At 31.4% G+C, this 22,191-nt stretch overlaps 13 protein-coding genes and 1 non-coding gene across 14 annotated transcripts; 7 read left to right on the forward strand and 7 right to left on the reverse strand.

The window, feature by feature from the left end:
• Window positions 1–210: 210 nt before the first annotated feature.
• NEPG_00823 (uncharacterized protein) lies at window positions 211–1,011 on the forward strand (the record flags this gene model as incomplete). The annotated part of the gene is made up of 1 exon (XM_013203198.1): window positions 211–1,011. One exon carries the CDS (start codon window positions 211–213, stop codon window positions 1,009–1,011), a length of 801 nt encoding a protein of 266 aa, XP_013058652.1.
• On the forward strand, window positions 936–3,452 carry NEPG_00824 (uncharacterized protein; the record flags this gene model as incomplete). Its single annotated transcript, XM_013203199.1, has 1 exon — window positions 936–3,452. The coding sequence occupies one exon, from the start codon at window positions 936–938 to the stop codon at window positions 3,285–3,287; it is 2,352 nt and encodes a 783-aa protein (XP_013058653.1). The 3' UTR covers window positions 3,288–3,452.
• On the reverse strand, window positions 3,295–3,408 carry NEPG_02692. The gene has a single exon. It is a non-coding gene; the product is annotated as a tRNA-Ile (tRNA).
• A 480-nt stretch (window positions 3,453–3,932) lies between the features above and the next one.
• On the forward strand, window positions 3,933–4,091 carry NEPG_00825 (uncharacterized protein; the record flags this gene model as incomplete). Its single annotated transcript, XM_013203200.1, has 1 exon — window positions 3,933–4,091. One exon carries the CDS (start codon window positions 3,933–3,935, stop codon window positions 4,089–4,091), a length of 159 nt encoding a protein of 52 aa, XP_013058654.1.
• Window positions 4,092–4,113: 22 nt separating this feature from the next.
• On the reverse strand, window positions 4,114–5,572 carry NEPG_00826 (uncharacterized protein; the record flags this gene model as incomplete). The annotated part of the gene is made up of 1 exon (XM_013203201.1): window positions 4,114–5,572. The coding sequence occupies one exon, from the start codon at window positions 5,570–5,572 to the stop codon at window positions 4,121–4,123; it is 1,452 nt and encodes a 483-aa protein (XP_013058655.1). The 3' UTR covers window positions 4,114–4,120.
• Window positions 5,573–6,039: 467 nt separating this feature from the next.
• Window positions 6,040–7,541, forward strand: NEPG_00827 (uncharacterized protein; the record flags this gene model as incomplete). The annotated part of the gene is made up of 1 exon (XM_013203202.1): window positions 6,040–7,541. One exon carries the CDS (start codon window positions 6,040–6,042, stop codon window positions 7,447–7,449), a length of 1,410 nt encoding a protein of 469 aa, XP_013058656.1. The 3' UTR covers window positions 7,450–7,541.
• Window positions 7,542–7,747: 206 nt separating this feature from the next.
• Window positions 7,748–8,944, forward strand: NEPG_00828 (uncharacterized protein; the record flags this gene model as incomplete). The annotated part of the gene is made up of 1 exon (XM_013203203.1): window positions 7,748–8,944. One exon carries the CDS (start codon window positions 7,748–7,750, stop codon window positions 8,942–8,944), a length of 1,197 nt encoding a protein of 398 aa, XP_013058657.1.
• Window positions 8,945–9,560: 616 nt separating this feature from the next.
• Window positions 9,561–11,053, reverse strand: NEPG_00829 (uncharacterized protein; the record flags this gene model as incomplete). Its single annotated transcript, XM_013203204.1, has 1 exon — window positions 9,561–11,053. One exon carries the CDS (start codon window positions 11,051–11,053, stop codon window positions 9,614–9,616), a length of 1,440 nt encoding a protein of 479 aa, XP_013058658.1. The 3' UTR covers window positions 9,561–9,613.
• Window positions 11,054–11,647: 594 nt separating this feature from the next.
• NEPG_00830 (uncharacterized protein) lies at window positions 11,648–13,318 on the reverse strand (the record flags this gene model as incomplete). Its single annotated transcript, XM_013203205.1, has 1 exon — window positions 11,648–13,318. One exon carries the CDS (start codon window positions 13,316–13,318, stop codon window positions 11,729–11,731), a length of 1,590 nt encoding a protein of 529 aa, XP_013058659.1. The 3' UTR covers window positions 11,648–11,728.
• A 27-nt stretch (window positions 13,319–13,345) lies between these two features.
• On the forward strand, window positions 13,346–14,362 carry NEPG_00831 (uncharacterized protein; the record flags this gene model as incomplete). Its single annotated transcript, XM_013203206.1, has 1 exon — window positions 13,346–14,362. One exon carries the CDS (start codon window positions 13,346–13,348, stop codon window positions 14,360–14,362), a length of 1,017 nt encoding a protein of 338 aa, XP_013058660.1.
• Window positions 14,363–14,691: 329 nt separating this feature from the next.
• On the forward strand, window positions 14,692–15,673 carry NEPG_00832 (uncharacterized protein; the record flags this gene model as incomplete). Its single annotated transcript, XM_013203207.1, has 1 exon — window positions 14,692–15,673. The coding sequence occupies one exon, from the start codon at window positions 14,692–14,694 to the stop codon at window positions 15,655–15,657; it is 966 nt and encodes a 321-aa protein (XP_013058661.1). The 3' UTR covers window positions 15,658–15,673.
• A 13-nt stretch (window positions 15,674–15,686) lies between these two features.
• Window positions 15,687–16,666, reverse strand: NEPG_00833 (uncharacterized protein; the record flags this gene model as incomplete). Its single annotated transcript, XM_013203208.1, has 1 exon — window positions 15,687–16,666. The coding sequence occupies one exon, from the start codon at window positions 16,664–16,666 to the stop codon at window positions 15,785–15,787; it is 882 nt and encodes a 293-aa protein (XP_013058662.1). The 3' UTR covers window positions 15,687–15,784.
• A 1,235-nt stretch (window positions 16,667–17,901) lies between these two features.
• Window positions 17,902–19,124, reverse strand: NEPG_00834 (uncharacterized protein). Its single transcript, XM_013203209.1, has one exon. The coding sequence runs from the start codon at window positions 19,094–19,096 to the stop codon at window positions 18,239–18,241; it is 858 nt and encodes a 285-aa protein (XP_013058663.1). The 5' UTR covers window positions 19,097–19,124; the 3' UTR covers window positions 17,902–18,238.
• Window position 19,125: 1 nt separating this feature from the next.
• On the reverse strand, window positions 19,126–21,224 carry NEPG_00835 (uncharacterized protein; the record flags this gene model as incomplete). Its single annotated transcript, XM_013203210.1, has 1 exon — window positions 19,126–21,224. The coding sequence occupies one exon, from the start codon at window positions 21,222–21,224 to the stop codon at window positions 19,299–19,301; it is 1,926 nt and encodes a 641-aa protein (XP_013058664.1). The 3' UTR covers window positions 19,126–19,298.
• Window positions 21,225–22,191: the final 967 nt, after the last annotated feature.

A 22,191-nucleotide genomic window follows, 5' to 3' on the forward strand; every position in this document is an offset into this window, starting at 1 on the left:
TGCTTTAAAACTGCTTGGGCATACGCACGCATTTAAATATACAAAAAAACATATAAATACTTTTGCTAGAAATATTAAACAAGTTTTAGTACATTTACAATCTGCACAGCAGCACTTAAATAAAGCACAGCATGTATTAAGGAATAAACAGATAACACGCTAAGGGAGCGGGAAGGTAAGGTATTTATTCATTTTATTTTTTTTATCCGCATGAAGAAACAGCGCAAGCTTATTCTCAAATATATAAAAGAGAACAAAATAAACCAAGCACTTGGAGAAGCAATAAGCACAATAGAATACTATGATCCCGACTATAAAATACATTTTTATGCTGGGTACTGTTATTATATGGATAAAAACCACCCTTCTGCTGTAGAGCATTATAAAAAAGCACTAAGCCTATCCAGCACACCAGAGGAATCTTTTGAAGTCTATAAAGGTCTCTCTAAAATATACATAGAATATGAGTATTTATATATAGAGGAAGAAAAAAAGAAGGAAATAGAAGAAGTGCTTTTATTTACACTGTGCAACGTAAAGGACAAAATGTATACAGCGCATGAGAAAAAAACCGTTGTTTTTTTATTAAATTTGTATTTATATAATGATATAGATAAATACACAGACGCTTTTATAAAGTACTGCATGCAAGAGATTTGTACTAGCGGAGAGATTTGCATGAATGAGGATTTTAAGGATGATGGGTTTTTTATGCTTAAAGAGTACTTTAATGAAAGGTTGAAACACTTTAATAGAGACTTAAAGAGTATTGTTGATAGTGGATGTTTCTCTAAAGAAAGAAAGGATATTATTAAAGAATTGCAGAGCATTCTTGCAAAGGCAGACGACCTGTACTTGTACTATCCAGAGCTTGTCGGGTGCTTGGAAATGAGTTTGTTGAAAGTGTTTGCGATGGGTATCTTCTTTATCTTACAATGCATGCGTATAGCAATTTTGCAAAGGTGCCTGCAGTGGTATCACTTGTTAGTTATATTCTGGCCAAGGGTATAAAGATAAAAGATGACTCTGTGATACTTATGATTCTTTCCGATTTTCTGGATATCCCCACTATACTCGGAGTGTCCGCCACTTACAAGAAAATATACTATAATACTCTTTCGCCAACAATTTTACTACTGCGGTTTCCAAATAACCAGGAAACTATGCAATGTGTATTAGAGGTGTATAAAGAGATGCAAGAAAGCTTAGATATAGAATATAATCTAAAAATAGAATATGTATCTACTCTTCTGATAGACCATACGGTTCAAAATGATGTTCTAACTGATCGAGAGTATTCGTTATCTAGTGCAGTCTCTGCAGTTTACCCAGAAATTAAAATGGCAATATCCTGCGCAACTAATATTCTAATTCTGTTAGGCAGTGCTCTTGAAGCAATGAATGTAACAGTTATAAATGAAGTCCTGCAGAATAGTTCCTCTAATTTACCAGTGGATAGTATTTTGGAGGCCTTTTTGAAGATAGAAAAAATATCACCAAGCATTACTGGTGCTCTTAATAAAGAGACCAAGCAGAATCCAGAGAGCATTGCAGATAAAATATCCCAACTATCTTTGACTGGAATGTCTATTGATTGTGAGGGAATTAAAGAAAACCTGCTTTTAATAGGAGTAATGGCATATAAAATACTGTTTTACAGAGAATTCTTGTTTGAATACGTTATTGAAAGAATTAATGCGAACTATCATGTGAATATAGTAAAAAAACACATGAAATTGCTTTCTGGTAACATAGAAGAGGTTTATGAGTATCTTGTGCAGCATGAAGACCAATTGCACGAGTATAGAGCATACCTTGGACAAACAGGCACAAACATAGGTAAGTTTGAAATGATATACAGCTATCACAAGTTTGCATGTGAATATATCAACAAAGCACTTTCTGGCAGCACGGGAATTGAAGTGCCTGGTGACTATATAAGTATCTATAGCAAACAGCATATGGGGCAGGCAGCTATACCAAATGGTTCTTCTGTGTGCCTATATAAATATCCAGTCGATGAGAACATATCGCACTTTAAGCACCTTATGGCAGTAAATAACTATGAAAAGGGAAACAAAACAATGTCTTTAATGCTCTTGAAGGAACTGCACACTGCTCGACCGCATGACTATTATATACTTTGTGATTTAGGAGCTATACTAGCAGAGTCTAATGAGACTCTGCATCTAGTGGACACCTATTTAAGAATAGCACAAAATATCAGCAGTCCACATTTATTTCTACTTAGCATGCAGTACCATAAGAAACAAAAAATATGGGAAATGGTAGAAAGAAGAGCGAAGGAAGTTCTTATGTTTGGATATGACTATATAATAAAAATGACTCTGGTAGAAGCACTCTCTGAGGAGAAAAAGTATAAGTATGCAATAAAAACAGCAAGTGAAATAGAAGAAGTAGAGAAGAAGAGCCCATCCAGCAGTGTACTGGTCAGTGTACAGATATTTATGGTATATTTATATATAAAAATAGATGAGTTAGTAAGGGCTGAGGAGATAATTGATATGCTATTAGAGAAGGAACTAAAAGAAGCAGAAAAAACAAAAGTGCTCCAGTATAAAAAGCATTTATATGCATTGCGAATACAGACGGCTATAAAAAAAGAAGAACCAGAAGATGTGCTCGGGCTTACAAAGGCGTATCAACTACTCTCCTCTACAGAGCAATGTTCAGATGAACCTACTGAAATAGACAGAACAACTGCAATATCAGACGCCTATGCAACTTTATTGGAAAAAGTTCTTACAAAGGATCCATCTCCCTGTGCAGAACCTAAATTATACTTGGATACGGATGATCAGCAGGAGCTAATAACGGTAAGCAAGTTATTACTTACATATGCAAGTGTAAGCAACCAGTTGGAAAACCCAGCAATACACAGTGTAATTCTAAACTGTATAAAAAAGGCCAACTTGCAGGGTGAGACAAGAGATGCACTGGAAGTAGAACTTTTGTTGCGCATAGTCCGCGATGAAGATGTGCAGCACTATTACGAAGAAGATAAAAAGTCTGAAGAGACTCCATTTGCACGAGTTATTCTGTCACTGCTGTACTATCCGGCAGACCTGGCGGCCACCACAAGAGAGTACTTAAAAAATACAACACTTGCAGACATGGATGTTATACTAATGCTTGCGCATATAGTTGCTGAGCAGAAGAATCCTAGAAATACCGCAGACTTAGAGGCAATGTTCCTACACCTGTGCCGGAAGTATACGCCGGACAGCAGTGAAGTACGTTGGCTTTATGAATTATTAAAAAACTAATAAAAAATGCTCCCGATGGGGATCGAACCCACGACCCCGGCATAACTCAGCTTATTACAGCCTTCAGACACAGGAGGCTCACACCCATAAGTGCCGTGCTCTACCACTGAGCTACGGGAGCTCTACAATAAACATAATTTATCCTTCCTCGTCTGCACAATAAACACCTATTATATTTATCTAAACTGCAGGGTTTACACTGGTTTTTGTATAGTAGTATGTTTCTTTTATGCATGTATATTTGTTTATAGCCTAGTTGTACGGTATACCTACTTCTCCAGACGTTTACTTATTTAATTTAGTAGAAGAACGAAAGGTTCTTTTCAATGTGCATGGTTAAAATGAGTTTGCTATACTTAGTTCTCTAATAGTAAGTTGTTCGATTTCACTATTATTACTTAGTATGTTCATTTGAATTAAACAAGTACATATGGCTAAGTAGTAATAGTAAGTTCGCAGTGTATTTTCTATACTAGCTAGTGTTCACTGTTTTGTACGTGTTCTCTGTCTGTTGTAGTGTGTTTTACTGATTTGTATGATTTGTTCGGCTGTGTTTTTTTAGTATTTTATTGTCTGTGTTTACATTTGTTTTAAGTGCTTGGTTGTGCATAAATTTATTTTATGTAAAAAAATGAACGTGTATTTATGAATAAGACAAAGCGTATTTTCTATGTACTACTTAAAAAACCAAATTATAAAAATAAGCTAAAGAAAAAAAACAAGAGACAACTGAAACCATATAACACACATAATACAGATGTGTATATAGATAGAAATAGAAAAACACCTATAAAATTGCAATGAAGATTTATTTATCTATTATAGTGTATAAATTAAATAATCTCATTAAAACTTGCTCTGATTAAAAAAAATCCACCTAATGCGCCCATTACAACACCAGCTGCGTGGGTACATCTAGAAGCAGGCTTAGAGTGAGATATTCTATATAATATGCTTCTTCTGTGTGAAGAACTGGTGTTTGCATCTCTGGGGTTGCACATACTTTCGTTGCAAACAATATTTAATTCCTGTGTATGTGGAGTTGATCTAGAAATAATAGGCATGGAAAATCTATTTGCATCAAGATGGACTCTTCTAGAATTTTCTGCTAATTTACTTGCATCTTGGCTAGGATCATAGCTCTTATTTATAAGATCTTTGAATTTTAGTATTCTATTTTGGATGTAGCTTATACACTCTGCAGACCAGGCCCTATGCTTCATTCCCTGCTTTAATACATCCTTACTAACACAATTGTTGCTGTTTACAGATCTTGGATTAAAATACACTACACGCTTTTCGTTTTTTTTAGAAGAGGATGTAAGGTTGTCTATGTCTACGTACTGCGAATTTACATCAATAAAGCTGTGTGCGTGGGAGATGGCTTTCCTTGCCACTTCATATTGCGAAAAGAATAGGGCGATTAAATGAATGTCACTATCATCCAGTGGATTTTCCTTCTGCACATTTTTGTCGATAAAGTATGTTCTAAGAATATGTCTATTCTTCATAATAATCTGAACTGCTTTATCAATATTGTATACTCCAAATAGAGACTTGTTTAGTATATCATTTGAAGAGGTTCTTTTAAATGGAAGATGGCCATTGGAATTTAGCTCTAGCCCATCTACAAAGGCCTTTATGTCGCTGTATAGAGTGTAGTTAAAAATGTCATCGGCTAGCATTTTTTCATTAAGAATTTTGTTAACATATGTAAGATAAGCTGTAAAATCTGGTATTTTATAGTTTAGCATTTGTTTATACCATGCATTCGCTCTTAGCTCGGCCCGATTAAGCAGATCAGAGTCAGCAAATGAAACAACGCTTCTTTTGACAATATCCATAAGCGCTGATGTGCTTACTGGATGCTGCTTATTTTTCTTGTAAATTAGAGAGCTGTTGCTAAAATGCAGACTCTTTACCATCTCTTCCAAAATACGGCTGGATATACTCTTCATTATTTCAATGTGCTCATTGTTCATATGTAGAGATATATTTATTGTTACATGCTTAGATATTATTGTATGTAATAAACCAAACAGCCGATCATAATAACAAGTAGACCCATCCTTGGCCTTCTCGACTTCCTGTTCTAAGCTTTCTACTTCATTTAGTAGGCCTTCTTTATCAAATGCAAATTTAATGAGCTTTCTCTCTGGTGCCAATATATCACTGATTTTTATGCCATGTCTGGGCGGTTTTGGCGGCGGTGTTGTTGCTTTTGTTTCTGTTTTATTCTGTATGCTTTCACAGTTAGTACTAATTTCTACTTTTTCAATATTCATTGCAGGTATAAAACTTTTTACTATAAATACCTTTAACAGGAAAATAATTATAAAAACAGTTAACTATTTAATGATTTTCTTCCTTTTTAAAAATTGCTTTACATAACATAAAAAATCAACAATACAATGATTATGGAACACCCCTGCGCCATTAACTGCATTAATTACGAACAAAATACACTGTTCATTGAGTTATCTATAAAAATATATATACACATTCAGGTTTTATATACAGTTAACATATAAAAACAGTTACTGCCCATCTTAAGACTTTCATAATATGTTATATATAATTACACCAATTATTTACAATACAATTTCGGAGCATGCTGTATATAGAAAATTTTATCTGAAGTCGAAAATTTTATCTAAAGTCATTTGCTATTTAGAATATTTACTGTTAAATATGATTTTTTGCTGCATAATAAATTTAAATTTCCTCTTGAAAGAAAAAAAATTATCCTATAATGAAAGAAAAAGACATATTAAATATAGAAGGCGCAATAGCAAGTCCCATAAGCATAAAAGAGTCACAAAAACAAAAACATACTCCAGATAGATCTGCCAGCAAACAAACAGGTTATACTAGCATTAATAATCTAGAAATACAGACCCCCAAAATTAAAATGTCATGGGGTTGCGTGAATTTTAATACAGAACATATAAAATCAAATATAAACGTACTTGTAGACATACTGGAGCAGGAACTGCTATTAGAAACACAGCACAGCACAATGTTTTTAATATTACACACCGCGATATTTATAGATATGCATAATAAAATGCATGGTTTAGCAAAGATAAACAAAAAATGTACTTTATTTATGGTTCAGCACATTAAATGCTTTTTTACACAAAGGTTTAAATCGGCAATTTCGCATATATCCAAAGAATTAGATGATATAGAAAGCCATAAAAACGAAGGCACCCAATACATAAAAGAGAAATTATATAGTGCAGCAATTTCTCTGATTAATGGCGGGTATATAAAAAACATAGAAACGGAAATAACCCACTTATATGAGAAGATACTAAAATCAAAGACAACTTTGCCAGAAAAGTATATTCCATATATATACAGGCAATATGCAGAAAAACTTTTCCTAGACAGAGTGGATAATAAAAGGCTTTATTGTGACCTTCATGCGATTACAGACTATTGCAATAGAATAAAAGACAGTGTAAAGCCAAAGCCCTATGTAACTATATCCTTTTTTGCAAAAAAAGATTCACAGAAGAATAAGAAGCCAGAATCTACCAAGCAAATAGATCTTTTTGCAAAGAATGCAAAGGGTAAGTATAATATAGATTGTGCAATTGACAATCTACTAAATAACCGGATAAATGCAGTTAAATATAGAAACCATAGCATGTTAGAGACTCCAAAGCTACCTTTAGATGAAACAGAAAGAGCGCATCTAATTAAATTAAAGAAAGACTGGTATGACATAAGCAACTTCTATTACAAATTATACAAGGCGATAGGCACACGGGTAAGTGAGCTTGAAGACGAATTTTTGATTACAGAAGAGTATAATACGCAAGAAAAAATTTCTAAATATCCGCAGGATCTAGAAAGATACTATGAACGAGTCATAGAAATTTCGAATGCAGTTTTAGAAGAATTTAAATCATACCCAGACAGCCAGATAGATTACATTAAAAGTAAAATGGATAGTTTGAAAGGTCTTATAAAGACTTCTCTTATGCCATCTTTTATAGAGGGGCAGAACAGCAGTAACAAATTAATTAATAATGGTATAGAATATATTTCGCCATTGGCTGGAGTAGGCATAGCTGCTATGTCATTTGTCGCAACGTGCGGTTTTATGGCTATGAGCATTCACCTAATGAGTTTGTTTTCTCAGCAGAATTAACTGGGAATACATTTAGAATTTAGAGATAAAGTAAAGATAACATGTATTTATTAAATAAATAGTTTTGTCCTTTACAGATAATAAAAATAGACCACTTTATGAAATTTCTTCTTTTTATATAGTTTTAAATGAAATCTACTTGATGCTACTTTAATTATTAAAGAGAGTTTTCGGTTATATAAAACATTTCATTATATGCAATGCATGCTATAATAAATAGTTTAATAAGTATTCTGATATGGCTGACAATTTAAAGCCTATATAAAAGTATAAATAATTTTATAAAACTTAAACTTAAATGAAGATAAGCAATAGCCTTCAGAAACACTGGGAAGTTTTTGGGACAGGAACCCTTCACAAAGAAATTCTAGGAATAGAAGACATTAACAGTTCCTGTCTTAAAGAAAAAAAAACTCTCTTCAAACAGTACGTTTCTACTTATAGTTCAATGCATGTACCGCCAGTTAGAATATACTTGTATACGGATGGAGTATATAAAGATGCAAAAAAACTAAAAATACAATATATGGATAACGAAAACATAGAAAAACGGTATGTTTGGCTATTTATCCACACGGCAAGTGTGATATTCAATAATATTCGGGTTACACTGGTAGAAGAAAACACACCCATACTAAGTAAGAACTTATCTGCAATTCGATTAATATATAGCCTTATATTAGATGAATACTTATTTCATAAGAGTAGATTAATTGATTCTATTCTTATGAAAGTATATAGCCCGAATGTAATGGAGTCAAAAAATATTTTACCCATAATAACTGAGTCTATAAACAAAATAATGGCACCAAATATTATCAGTCAAATGGAGCTAAAAATAAATGCATGGACTTCTTTGGTTCATAGCCTGCCTATGGTGAGGCCATCTGCATACATATTAAACTATATGTGCCTGTCTATTCCAAGATATTTCGGCAATCGGATACTTTCTCGTATGCTATTGTCTAACTTAAGTGTGATCGCTGAGCACCTGCAGAAGAATGTTTTGTTGGCAGGAGGTAGTGTAGAAAGAGTTGAATGTTTAGACCTTTTTAAGAAGGATAGAAACAATTTGTATAGGATAGAAGAAATAATAGTAACATTATTGGCACTTAAACCATATATGTTAGAAGTATTTGCAGACGATAACTTATTATCTATTGAAGAAAAAATTCCTTTAAACATAAGAATTGGCTTAATTGCTTTGTTCTTTCAGTGGAGGCAGGTCAGTTCTAAATATGCGCTATTTTATAGCTTAATAAAAACTCCAATTGAAAAACTCAATGAAGAACTGCTATCTGGAAATATGCATGTAATGTGTAAAGAAGAGCATATGAAGCACGCCGCGCAAATTCGCCAGAAACTATATGCAGTTATACAAAATATAAAAAAAGTGTATATGATTCGACATAAAGATTCCTTCTATTACTTTATGATAGAGAGAATGGAGTCATTTTATCAAATAGTGAAAAAAGAGTATACATATAATGCATAGATATTATGAAAGAAAAATAGCATAATCGGGCATTTATTAAAATTAGTATATAATACAGCGGAAAATAAGTTTTTAGGTGCTTTGCTAAGAAGAAAAACCATAGAGAACATTAATTTATTAAAACTGTATAACTTAATTAATATAGAGTCAATTCTAAAATGTATATTTATGAAGCATTCTATATATACTTTGAAGAAAGTTTAAGAAGGATTTTATACAAATACAGCTTAAATCGAAATACAGTACAGATCTTGCACTAATCTATAGTACAGGGTATTTCTTGCACAGGCCTGGATGTAATTATATAAATACTGTAATCTTGTATATTAATATAAAAATACTGGTTGCCAATATATGATTTATGTGCTATATTATACACAAATTCGATGAAAATTATACATCGAATATTCTATATTAATCTCTGGGGTTCTTCTAAATATACTGGAAATTTGCCATTTATTCTACTAACTTCTTAAAAATTAGTAATTTTATACTAGGAAGTGCATTTATTTTGGGCTTAGAAAGAAAGCATTTTAAATTAGTAATTTCTGTGTAATACTTCCAATGACTTAAACTAAAGATAAATTTTATTTAAATTCTTAATATTTGTGCTCTCTGGCAACAATATATAGCAATAATAGGCTGTGCCTATAGAGAATATTTTATTTGTTAACTATTTTCTGCTACACTATTGATTGTAAAAGCAGCAACAGATGTTAATCCAAACATACTAAAAAATGGAACTAGTTTTGAAAACCTGCTTTCCTTTTTCTTTATGGTTTTTATAGCAGTTTCTTTTTTATTTCTCATCTTAACCACAGTTGGCGGTAATTTTATAAGATTTTTTAATCTTAGTATTGTATTTGTGATATAGTTATTTTTTCCTTTTGATTTTTCATCACTCAACTCCAATCCGTTAGACACCATTTCATCTATACTTGCAGAGTATTCATTATAGTTTATAATAGACATTGGTGAAAGTATTTTGAGTAGACTATATTTTTCTAACTTGCATATATCATTAATAATAAAACTATTTTCTCTTTTATCAATTATTTTATACAATGAGCATAAAAAGTTTGATAAAAAATCCCAATTTTCTAATAACGTCATTAGAAGTCTTTTGTCCTCTTCTAAGAATGTCTTTATTGTACTATTTATTAGCTTGCTTGAATAGTGCCTGTTAATATTATTTCTATTTTTGACAAGTAGATTCAGTATATAGTCTAAATTATACTCACCGTCTGGTCGCATTAAGAATAGCTTTTCTAGTTTATATGGTTCCTTTTCTTTTCTTGACATTCTACGATTTTTGAAGTAAAGCCCTTTTAACAGCTTTAAGTTGGCTATGTACGTGGGACAAAAATATAAATTGTACATGATAGAATGCGCGTTCTTCATATTAATATATTTTAAATAGTTGTCTGTGTCTATATGATGTAGTTGTTTAATATTATGATAAAATCCATTAACCTTTTTTGCTGTATCCATTATTAGATTTTCGCATTTTAAATCATTATATGCTGATATAATTATATTCACATACTCATTGTTACATATTTGAGAGTTATTATTTTTTTTATAAAGCGAGCTTTTGCTTTTTACAGTCTTTAGTATAATATCCGCTTCTAGCATAGTTCTAAAAATTGCTAAAATATGCTCTTTGTGCTTCTCCTCTACATCTGAGGTAACCTCAACTGTCACAGAATCTGATATAAGCGTATGAAGAATTCCATAAAAATACTCATGCACAGAAATAGAATTTGGAACGTAATCTCGTATTTGGATTACTAGCTTCTTCAACCTATTATTTAAATTCCCTATATCAAATTTAAATTTAATATATTCGGCGGAAATTGGCGTTTCAAGCGTATCAAAACTTTCTAAGTTCTCTTCTATTACTTCAATAGTCTCCATAAAAATACTATTTGGGCGTTGCTTTCTTCTCTCTGTATTATTTCGATACATTTTGTTATATTTCAAAATAAAATTTATAAATACCATAGTACCATAGTCTTTGTTTAATAAAAAACAGTTTATTAATATAAGGTTTAAGAAATTCCAGTTGGGTGGATGGCAAGCACCATACACTTGTCTCATACACTTCATAAGCCACCGTAATTTTATTAGAATAGATGCATTAAATCCTGCATACCCATCATGCTTAAAAATAGAATTTATCAATAAGGCCGCATTATATATGATTAATTCTATCTATGCAGTATTCTCTATAATATAATTAATCCTCTGCATTCTAACAGCTTTTTTCTCCTTTGGCGGAATTGTCTTTTTTTACCTCTTTTTTTACCTCTTTTTTTAATAAACTTTATTTTTACTGAATTAAATAGAGCTTTCTGTAATTATCACAGTCTGCTTTTTGGGTTAATACAGTTTACATTTCTTATAATTAGTTATTTAACCGTATATTATGTTAACTATTAATATATTTGTCTATTATTGAGTATTTAATAGAATGTATTATTATGTGTTTATAAATAGATTACCATACGCATATATAAAATAATATTTATATAGACACATCATATCATTATTTTCACTGGTGTCCTATAAATTATATAAAATTGGTGGTATTTGCATTTATTATACAAATATCAAGATACAATTGAAAGTTAATAGATTTACTGCCTCTAATATACATTTTATTAGAAAATTCAAATTATATTTATTATATTTAAACGCTTGCCATTCCCATGCCCTAAATATACACAACATTACACAACTATCGTATCCATGTCAGACGAAACAAATTCTTCAGAATTATTATCAGTATCTTTTGACTCTTTTTGATTTTTTTTTGATTTTTTTTGCATCTTTTTGACCTGTAGAATCATCTTCATGCAAGGTATCTATGTCTACAGACTCTGGCAGAAGATTTTTCTTTTGTCTCTTAGAAGCTCTAGCAGGTGCCGCCTTTTCTTTCACTACTCTTCCTTTTCTTGGCTTTGAAATATTTCTGGTAATTTGTCTTTTGGAAGTTTTTTTATTCGATAAGTCTATTGTGCTGTCTATTTCAGCAGATGGCGCTGGCGCAGAGGTATTCTCTGAAATACTTAAAGGTGATGGCTCAGCCTCTTGTGCTGCGGGTTCCAATGCAGGCGGCTTTCTCTTTCCAGATGAATTAACCTTTAAATTAGCGGCCTTTCTTGTTTTTGCCTGCCTCCCTTTCTTCTCTACCGGTTTTTTTACAACATCTATTAGCTTGCTTGGGTTAATCGTGCCCTCGTCAAATTTGTCTATATTGTCTTTTTTTATATCAGTGTTTGGTTCTGGCTCTTTAGTATTTAGATCAGATTCTGTAATATTTTCTTCTTTGGGCAAGTCTTTCTCTTGATTTTCGGATAATACCACAGAGGAGTCTAATTTTTCTTCTTTTAATATCTCAGCATCGTCTGTGCTTTTAATAGGCCCTGGTTTTTTCAATGCCACGGGTTCATCTGTTTTATTTGTATTTTCTGGAGCTTCTGTTTGCTTAGGAAGCGCCTCTTCTTCAGTATTACTGTGAACATCCGCATTTCCTTCAGAGTACGACTCTTTTGCCTGGTCTGGCTTTTTCTTTCTAATTACATGCATTGCTATTTTCTTTCCTAGTGATGAAGATCTACATTCTGCTGGGAATAGTTCTTGCAGCGCTATAACCGCGTTCTTTTTAACCTTATGCTCCAATATTCTCTTCTTGCCAGATATAAATAGCTTTATGTAAAATATTAAGTACTCCACATCCGTATACCTAACTAACAGATCAAGAAGTTCATTGTCAAATTGAATTTCTTGTGCATCAGTCACTTCGTTCTTTTTGACTCTCTTTAATATTTCTGGCTGGATTTCATTCGATAGCTCTTTCTTTGTTTTTTCTGCTTCAGCAAATATTCCCTCCATACCTTCTTTGCTAAGCACCTTTTCTATAATGTTTTTTATCTCTTCTTTGTTTTCATTTGGGTATAGCCCCATAATTGCATCTACTAAATCTTTGGCAGCTGGTTCTTGCGCAGTCAGCAATTCAAGTACTGCTAGTTCTTTTAGCGCCTTTGCCTTCTGATCGCTTGGTACTTCCGAATATTCTTCTAACCTATCCTGTTTCTGCTTAGCATATCTTTCTCGGGCAGTTTCTTTTTTGTCTTTTTTTGTCTTTTCTTCGGACTCGCCCTCTGCTTCTTTCTTTTTCTCAGCTGGAGCATCTCCTGATAAACAGAAGAAGTTCTCATACCTGCACTCAAATGTAGTCACTTCCTCGTCTTCTTGGTAGAATGGGTCTGTTATGTCATACACGTCCACTATTCTTCTTTTCTTTTTCACCTCTTTCTTCTTTATCTCTACCTCTTTTTTACTTAAATCCACTATAGTCACAGCATGCATATTAACACTGCCCAAAAATATTTATTTATGAGTGAAGTTTTATTCTTTGGAGTACTCTCTGTGCTTACCAATGCATGCACAGCAGAATATAATTGTGAGCTGCATAAAAAGACGGACTCATTCGAATTAAAGATGTATAACCAAGACACATTTACTATCATACTTTCTAAACTTAATGAATCAGAATATTATACAATTAAAGAAACACAAAGTATTCGTGTGGACTATTCTTCATTCATAGTGATACTTAGTGAACTGCTAAAAAGAGTGCAGAGAAATGAGCTATTTATAGAAATAGGAAGTACTCTAAAGATAATAGAAAGGAATACATTTAGAAATATCCTGCATTTAGAACTGCCATTAAAGAACCTGACACAGGCAGAGTATAAATTGTACATATCTGATATACTTAGCAAATTAAACAGGAAAACAAGTTCCTTAGAACGAGAAAACAGTATTTTAAAGGAAGAATTATCCTCTTCAAGAAAGACAAATGAAGAGCTTATGGGCAAGTATAGAGAAGAAATTGAAAAAAGAGAAAAGGATAATTATCAAATAAAACGAGAGGCACACGATTTAGATACACAATTGATCAGAATAAAAAAAGAAAGCGCGGAATACTCATCAGAAATTGAGAGAATAAAAAAAGAGAAGCAGGTGCTGGAGGATGACTTAAGAAAGGCGAATGACATAATCAAAAGAAACTTTGAGGATATAAAAAGCAAAGTAAAAACAGAAACATTACTAAAAGAAGAAGCAAGAAACTACAAAACAGAAAAGGAAGAAATTGAGCTGATAAATAACAAGTTGGAAATGGAAATAATGGAAAAAAATGAAGAGATAAAGATATTAAAGGAAATGGAATCAGAAAGAATTGGAGCAATTAATAATCTAAAAGTTCTGAATAAGTCACTTAATAGAAAGCTAGAAAGCACCTATAGAATATACAATAGAATATATAAGAAACAAGAAGATGTAGAAGACGACTCTAAAACAGAGGAGACTACTAGTTCTTTAATATCCCCTGAGAGCATAAATTATTAATAAATTATGTATTTATGAATTATAATATTCTCAGACGGGTTTTCGGGTTTAATATATAACCCGAAATATATTTGTTCCATTTAGGTCTTTTTATACTCCGTAAATAACATTTTTATTATATTTATCGTCTTTTATTGCTAAAAATAGCAGTTGTATAATATATTAAGTATCTACATGGGCTGGAGTGTTGTTATAGAAACATGTATATTATAGTATTTTATTTCTTAGTGTATAGAAAGCCCATCACTATAAAACAGGAGTAAATATATATTCTGTAGTGTTATAGAAGTACTGACAGAAATAATTTATTCTTAATTTTTTTGTATACCATGCTTTCTACAATAACATACACCAATTCTAGTATAATTATTCTAAATGAGAAAGTATTAAATATATACAAGAACGGAGAGCACAGTCAAATACAACTGCAAAGCAGAGGAGTATTGGTGTATGATAAGTATGTAATAACAGAAAACAAAGATATACTTGAAATACACAACAACACAGTTGATGTTATTGGAAAAACACACAAAATACCAACGAAGATCACAGTTGACAATGGGTCTATGTACATTGCAGATAAGTCTGGCTCTGTGTATAGGCTAGAAAGTCTAGAGAATCTATCTAAAAACCCATCTGAAAGCATACCAACCCATTTATTTGGATCTATTTCTATGATAACAGATATTATTGCTACGGATGGATTGGTTATTACCGCTGACAAGGATAACAAAATACGTATTACAGAAAACCAATATCCACATAGAATACAAAAATTCATCCAAGTGCACAGCAAGCCACTTATATCCATGGCCATTGCAGGAGAATATTTGGTATCTGGTGGTTATGATTGGTATGTTTCATTGTATAATTTTAAATCTAAGAAAACCTTTATTTTTGACCTTATAACCCATAAAACCCAAGATTTAGGAGATATCTTCCCTGGTGTAGATACTCCTGAAAGCATATCAAATATTAACCTAGAATGTGAAAGCAGAGTAAAAAAAATTCTTGCATATGGCGAAACAGTTGTTATATTAAAAGCAGAAAGCCTTTTTTTAGTAGACCTATCCAAGCTAACCAACGATGGATATATATCCTGTGCTGAAATACCCAGCTTATCTGGCAAGCCACTTGTTGATGGCATGTCTATGAAAGAAGGATATGCTGTATTAGATGAGGAAGGCTCATTGTTTACATTTACCCCAGAAAACCCAGTACAGATGAAAATGCTGCAGGTTCCAAACTATACACATAAAATCGATATTTCGATTGCTAATAAGTACTTGGAGTAGAGTAAGTGAATAAATAGACCTTTATTTTATGCGAATAATCCAATGTCTGCCTTTTTTCTACTATAGAACGCATATAACTGTGTGATATAGTTTATATACGTGTTAATATATGCTGTTTAAATAAGTTTTATTCTTTGCTAGATCTGTTCTTGGACATACATACTCCGGCAGCTATAGCTGCCCCTACACCAATACCTGCTAATACTAAAAACATCGTAATTGTGCTTGGAGATATTCCTTTTTTAAAGAAGTGTCCTATTTTTTTATCTAATTTTTTGCTTTTAGAAATTAGAGCCATCATTTTATCTTCTCCTAATATTGCAGAGGGGTTTCCTAAATTAAAAATAGGCTTTGCATTTTCTCTTTCCCTAATTATATCAATTGCTGCTAAGAAAAACACGTATGGTGTATACAGCTCTGATTGTAGTAAGTACGAATATATGTATACCAAATCATCATAGGCAAATATCCTTGAAAACCAAAGTGCTGTATGAGACAGCTCAACAAATATTCCTTTTATCTCCTCTAAGTCAATTGGCTTAGTTATATAATACCCATCCATTTTTCGTAGTATTAGCTCATAGCTAAGTGCTAGCGCATAGTTGTCTTTTAAATACATATATAGAAAGTTTTCATAAATAACCATACAGTGCTTTTCAATAACAGAGTACTCAATATCTTTGTTTGCAGATACTTCTGTGTATATTATAGGAATTAAAAAATCCAGAATCTCTTGGTAGTATTCATCTATACTATATAACTTGGCTGCAAGCCTTTTTAAATAAACAACCGGGGTGCTAGTTTTATCTATTTCATGTGATCCTGGTCTATTTGGGTTTGGCACACAAAACCGAAGCCTCTGAATGTCTCTATCAATTGTTTCTTCAAACTCACTTAAGTTGTCTATTTCCTTTGGAAACTTCTTTATTAGAAAAGACTCCTCCTGGTGTCTGTCTATAAATCTAGTAATTTCTTGGGACAATAGTTGCACTTTTTTAGACATTTTCATAGAAATAAAGAATGTAGGGCATAAATAATATTTATTTTAATAAATTATGCTTATATTACACTTATTTTAAAATAATTAGAGAATATTCTAAATATAATTGACCTATTCCCTATTTAGCAATAGACCAATTAGATACACACCATACAGATTTTTATTTATCTAATTGGTCTTTTCAATTTTTACCAAAAGTAGGTTGTAGTATAGTCTGTTCTATTATTTTTCATAAGAATAGCTGTATATGCATTGTGCTGTTAGATCATATTGCTATTATTGGCCAAGCACATACATGGTACTATAAATACACAGTGCACTAATTATTAATGCTGTCTTAAATATATCTACTATATTATTTACTTTTTAATGGGTTGATTGGTTAATAATATCTGCTATTTTTTATAAATTACTATTATTGGTTTTAGTGTGTATTGTTCTTTTTCTTTTTTCCTTTTCTTATTTATACATTTAATAATACATTTAGTGCAACATAGTATCATATTAAATAGTATTTATTTGGCAATAAATATTTTTTGATAGTTATTAATCATATGGTGCCTATTAAATACATTATAATACTTCTTAATCTGGCTTTTTTCGAGTTATAATATTATGTGTGGCAGTGTTTTAATTACGCCTTATTGATTAACTGGTATTTAAAGTATATATTTAGACAATGTCTCCTATGTTACTATAGAAACAAATTTTACTCATGTTTTATACCAGACTATTTTTATTAGTTATTTTAGACAAGATAAAGTGTTTTTGTATGTAATTTTATATAGAATACTGGCAGTGCTAAAAATCAGTAGGATTTTTACTGCGTATTGTCTGAGATCTTTATAGTTTTGGGTTGTTTTTATGTTATTATATGTATGGTGGATTAGTTAAATTGTTCTATTACTAAATATTTCAATTTGGCAGAATAAAAAAGTGTTCTCTTTTTCTATAAATATTTTATTAAATAGAGTTTATTTCTAAGAAAAGTAGAAATAATAGTAAACGTATATATTTACTGTAAGCTATCCATAATTTATTAAAAACAAAATATTATTTATGCCTTACATTTACTAAAATTAAAACTATTTAATGATTACATAATACAATAACATATTTAAACACTGATTAATAAGCGTAACACTCAACATATTCACATTTTAGTAGAATATATCAATTAAGAATTGCCAGATAACTAATTATATCTCAAAAAAAACTTAAATGAACCATTTTTATTGAGTTAGTGCAATATGGTGTGTTCGGTTTAAGTTCAAATTAGAGGGATGTATCTGTAATATATTCTAGTATAAATATATTAAATTGGCTTTCTATTTATGAAACAGAAATAAAAGGCCATTAACAAATCAACTAGAAACAGTATATTTTGGGTTATTACTATAGAATAGTAGTGATGTAGGGGCAAGCACTAATGTGTATATTGTAGTATTATAAATAGACTAATTAGGTAGCATATGTAATAAACGAGTAGTTATAGCTAAAGTGTTTTCTTAGTGTAATATTTTCGGGTTTAGAGCCGGATTTAAGTTTTTTTTGATAGTTTTCTAGTTGTTCTAAACGTAATTATTGCACGATTAGGTAGGTTTTAATTAAAGTATTTAAAATATCATAGTGGATTCCATATTTACAGCCGTTGTAGTTATTGTCTCTTATGGATATAATTCCTTCATCACTTTGTCTAATTTCTTGTAGTTTGCTATTTTGAATAGCACTTGAAATGTCTTTTAGAATGAATCTTGGATCATAGTACTTTTTATTAAGTACCGTGCCCAAGATAGAAACGATTATTTCATCCTTTGTATTTATATCCATTAAATATGCATTCATTCTTTCTAAAAGATCTTTCATAGTCAGACAAAAAACAGCACTGGTTTTATAGTCAATATCAGTTCGGCTTTTATAGAAACAGTGTCCATATAATGCTGTATTAAGAGAAGGATTGTTGCGCTGTAGCATGTCAATGAAAGAAACATGGGCAGGTTGATTAATAACACCCATGCGCGTTCTTTCATCTCGTATTCTGCTGTCAAATTTATATGTTGTATACTCATAGACACTTTCATGGAATCTTGTATTCCAAGTTATATTTATACCACTAGTTGCATTATTAATTTCGGATTGAATATTCATGTAGTAGCAGTGGGGCTCCTCATAGAAGTCTGTTGAATTTCGTATAAAGAAGTCGCTATAATAGTGTTTAATAGCATAATTCAGATCACTTTCTTTCATATGTCTTTCAATTACTGGCGATCTTAAATTATTTATTTGTATTCTGGAAGAACTTGGTTTATTATTAAAAGAAGGAGAAGTATAAATCTCTGTATAGTCAATTGGCACTAAGTCTTTATATTCGCCCAATTTAAATACGTTATAATTAATGCTATTCTTGTCATACGGCCCAAGCACTGCACCAGAAACCATAAACTTAGAAAGAAAAAGTGGGATACGTTATTCTTATCCATATTACCGTCTTTAACATTACTTTTTACTTCGGATGAATACACAAATTGTGCAAAACAGAACTCGGTTTTTTTGATGTCTTCTTTTATGTAATAGAATACTACGTTGCCGTTTTCATTTTCTATTGTATGTACTGTTTTGTTTAAATCCGAATCATCGGTTATTAACGACCAGGTTTTATCCATTCTATTGTATTTAAATGGATATATTCTCCCTTTTCTACAAATGCTATTTTTTTTTTTATGTCTAAGATATCATTATCATTTGTTTTAATGACTCTTGGTTTACCGGATTCTCTTATATTAAAAGTATATTTTAAATGAGTTATTATGTCTTTAATTGTATGAAACTGATAGTTTACAATTGTACCATTTTTTTGCCTATGTGTGTAGTAGGGAAGATGAACCATTGTAACTGTGTGCCACTCATTGTCTACAAATTGCACATGATAATGGTCTTTTATGCTTAGTAATATGTTATTTTCAGTGAATATGTCAGTGTGTTTTATATCATCTATGACAATAGCATGAGTAGAGCCAATATTTTCTATTTCATTTATGTTTTTTATCTGTGCAATAGATCTAAAAAGTTGTTGTGCATTAAAACTATCACCCCCTAACAGTTTATTGTGTACTCGGATTTCATGCATATTATCTATATGAATCAATCGCGTTCTATTTCTAATAGCATGTTTCTGTGCCGCTGTTAATTTATATGTCATTCCATGGTATTTATAAAAAATACTAACTTTATTACATACAAAATTATATATTTCTATTGCATTAGAATCGCCTATTAAATTCTGATTATCCCCTTGCAATTTAATTTGTTTAATTGCATTGTATGCTTCTTTTGCCAATGCTTCATTTTTCTGTGCAGTGTGTATAAGATATTTCATAATGCATGTTAAATCTGATAGCTGTTCAATTTTTAAATTATCTGCAAAGTCTATTATATTAGTACGCTTATTTTTTTTATCCCTATTCATTATTTTTGCTTTAATTTCTTTAACAAAATTATCAACTATATTCTGTGACATCTTATAGAAGTCTTCATATACCTCTGGCATTAAAAGAATAGCATTCAACTTTTTTTTAAGTTTTATGTCCTTTTCGTTTCCTTCTAAAACCATTTGACTATTTATACCACTACAGCAACAGTATAAATTTACTTCTTTATTTATCCAAATATTTCCAAGAGTTTCTGCTCTTTTATTAATATGTAAAGAAGTAATAATTTTATACTGATATGTGGTCGTTTGACCATGGCTTTTAATATAATTAACTAGATCATTTATAAATCCATCATACCATAATGGATTGGTCAATCTGTAATCATTAGAGAAGCTTGTTTTTAGCATATTTTTAAATACACTTTTTAGTAGAAGAAAATCCATGTCCACACTTTTAATCATAGTCCAAATATCTGTTTCATTCTCACTCTTCCAGTTTTCAATTATTATATATGTTTTTTGATTTACTGCTTCGGGTTTAAGCTGTCCAGTGTAATTTGAAAACAACACATTTTCAAAACTTTCTATATAACTCGTATAGTTTCGTATAATAAATTGATTTTCAGCGGCACAAAAATACAATGTACTAGTTATAACCAACTTACTGTTAGAATCAACTTTAAGAGGATTAATAGTAGTGGATGCGGTTAGTTCTGAAGTTTCTTTTAAAGGCATTTCTGGGGCTGGCTCTGATGTTAGATCCATTGTTGGTTCTGTAGCTATGTCTATTGCTGAATTATCTACATTGCTCTCTGCATTATTCATACCCATATAACGAGCTCTTTTGATAGCGTTAGAATTTTGAGTATTGTTGTCTGTATCATGGGGCCTTTTATTTGGATTAGATAGATCTAATGGCTGGTCATCTGTCTGCATAGATTGGTTAGTATTGTTAGATGGTACAGAATTATAATTGTTAAACATACCCCGCATAAATCGTGTACCACTTGTGCTTAGATTATTTTTTGTACTTAATTGTTTCTTATACGCTGCTTTAAACCCCCCGCAAATTACAATTTCTATACTTATTATAAACATCAGTCCAAATGTAATACATTTTTTTCTTAACTGCTTCATATTGTTCTTACATTTTAATAAATCGTAAATTCTTATATAGTTTGAAGTATTTTATGGTTTAGAGATGCTATAGAACAAAATAACCAATCATTTGAACATGAAATCGCATTTCTATTTAGAATTTTCTAAAACCATATATTCTATATATTTTATTTTGTTTAGCCAAGTCTATTTAACATCTTATATTTATAGAATTCATTGGTCTGTTTTTTCTTTCTGTATGCATAGTATTGTTCAAGAAACTAATCTGCGCATACCACATATTATAAATTTAATATATAAATAATAGGTAATTTCTCCTATTTTAGTGATATTTTTCTATTTTTAGTTTAATACTGTCTTATTTCTCGTGCGTTATTTAAACTGACGTACTCACAAGAAGCCACACCGCCACTGCCGTCCCGCTACGTAGCCAAGAGAGTAAAGGGGGTGAGCTCTTTATTGTCTTTAGGAAGTGGCCCAAGCCTGCGCGGACACGGAGTCCCGGGCGCTGTTGTGTTAGGCCTGGCGCTGAAGTTAAGCCGTTGATGCTTCCCTAAGTCTCCCCCTAAATTGGGGGAAGAGCTCCGGTCAAATAGTCGGAAGTTGATATACTGATTCAGTGATCCCGGCCTTTTTCTTTGGCGGGATCGCCGCGCATGCTGGCGCACAGACGGATTGTCCTCGGGGGCTCACGTCTGAGTGGTGGTGTCACCTCACCATATAAACTATAAATTATAAGGCATAATATTTATTTTTAATAAATCATGCACCATAGTCCACATTAAATATTTGTCATTGTTTCTTCTTCATTTATCCTCTATATACAGTGTAAATGTATTATTGGTTTGCTTGACTTAATACAATCATTTTCGAGTTATATGATATGCATTGTTTTTATTAAAATTCCTCGTTTTAGCATCTGTCCATTCTTTATTCTTCCTATATATTCTATTATATTTTTTTAACTCTTTCTTTTTTTTTCTTA

Source organism: Nematocida parisii (genome assembly GCF_000250985.1).
Source record: "Nematocida parisii ERTm1 unplaced genomic scaffold supercont1.2, whole genome shotgun sequence".
Lineage (NCBI taxonomy): Eukaryota > Fungi > Microsporidia > Nematocida > Nematocida parisii.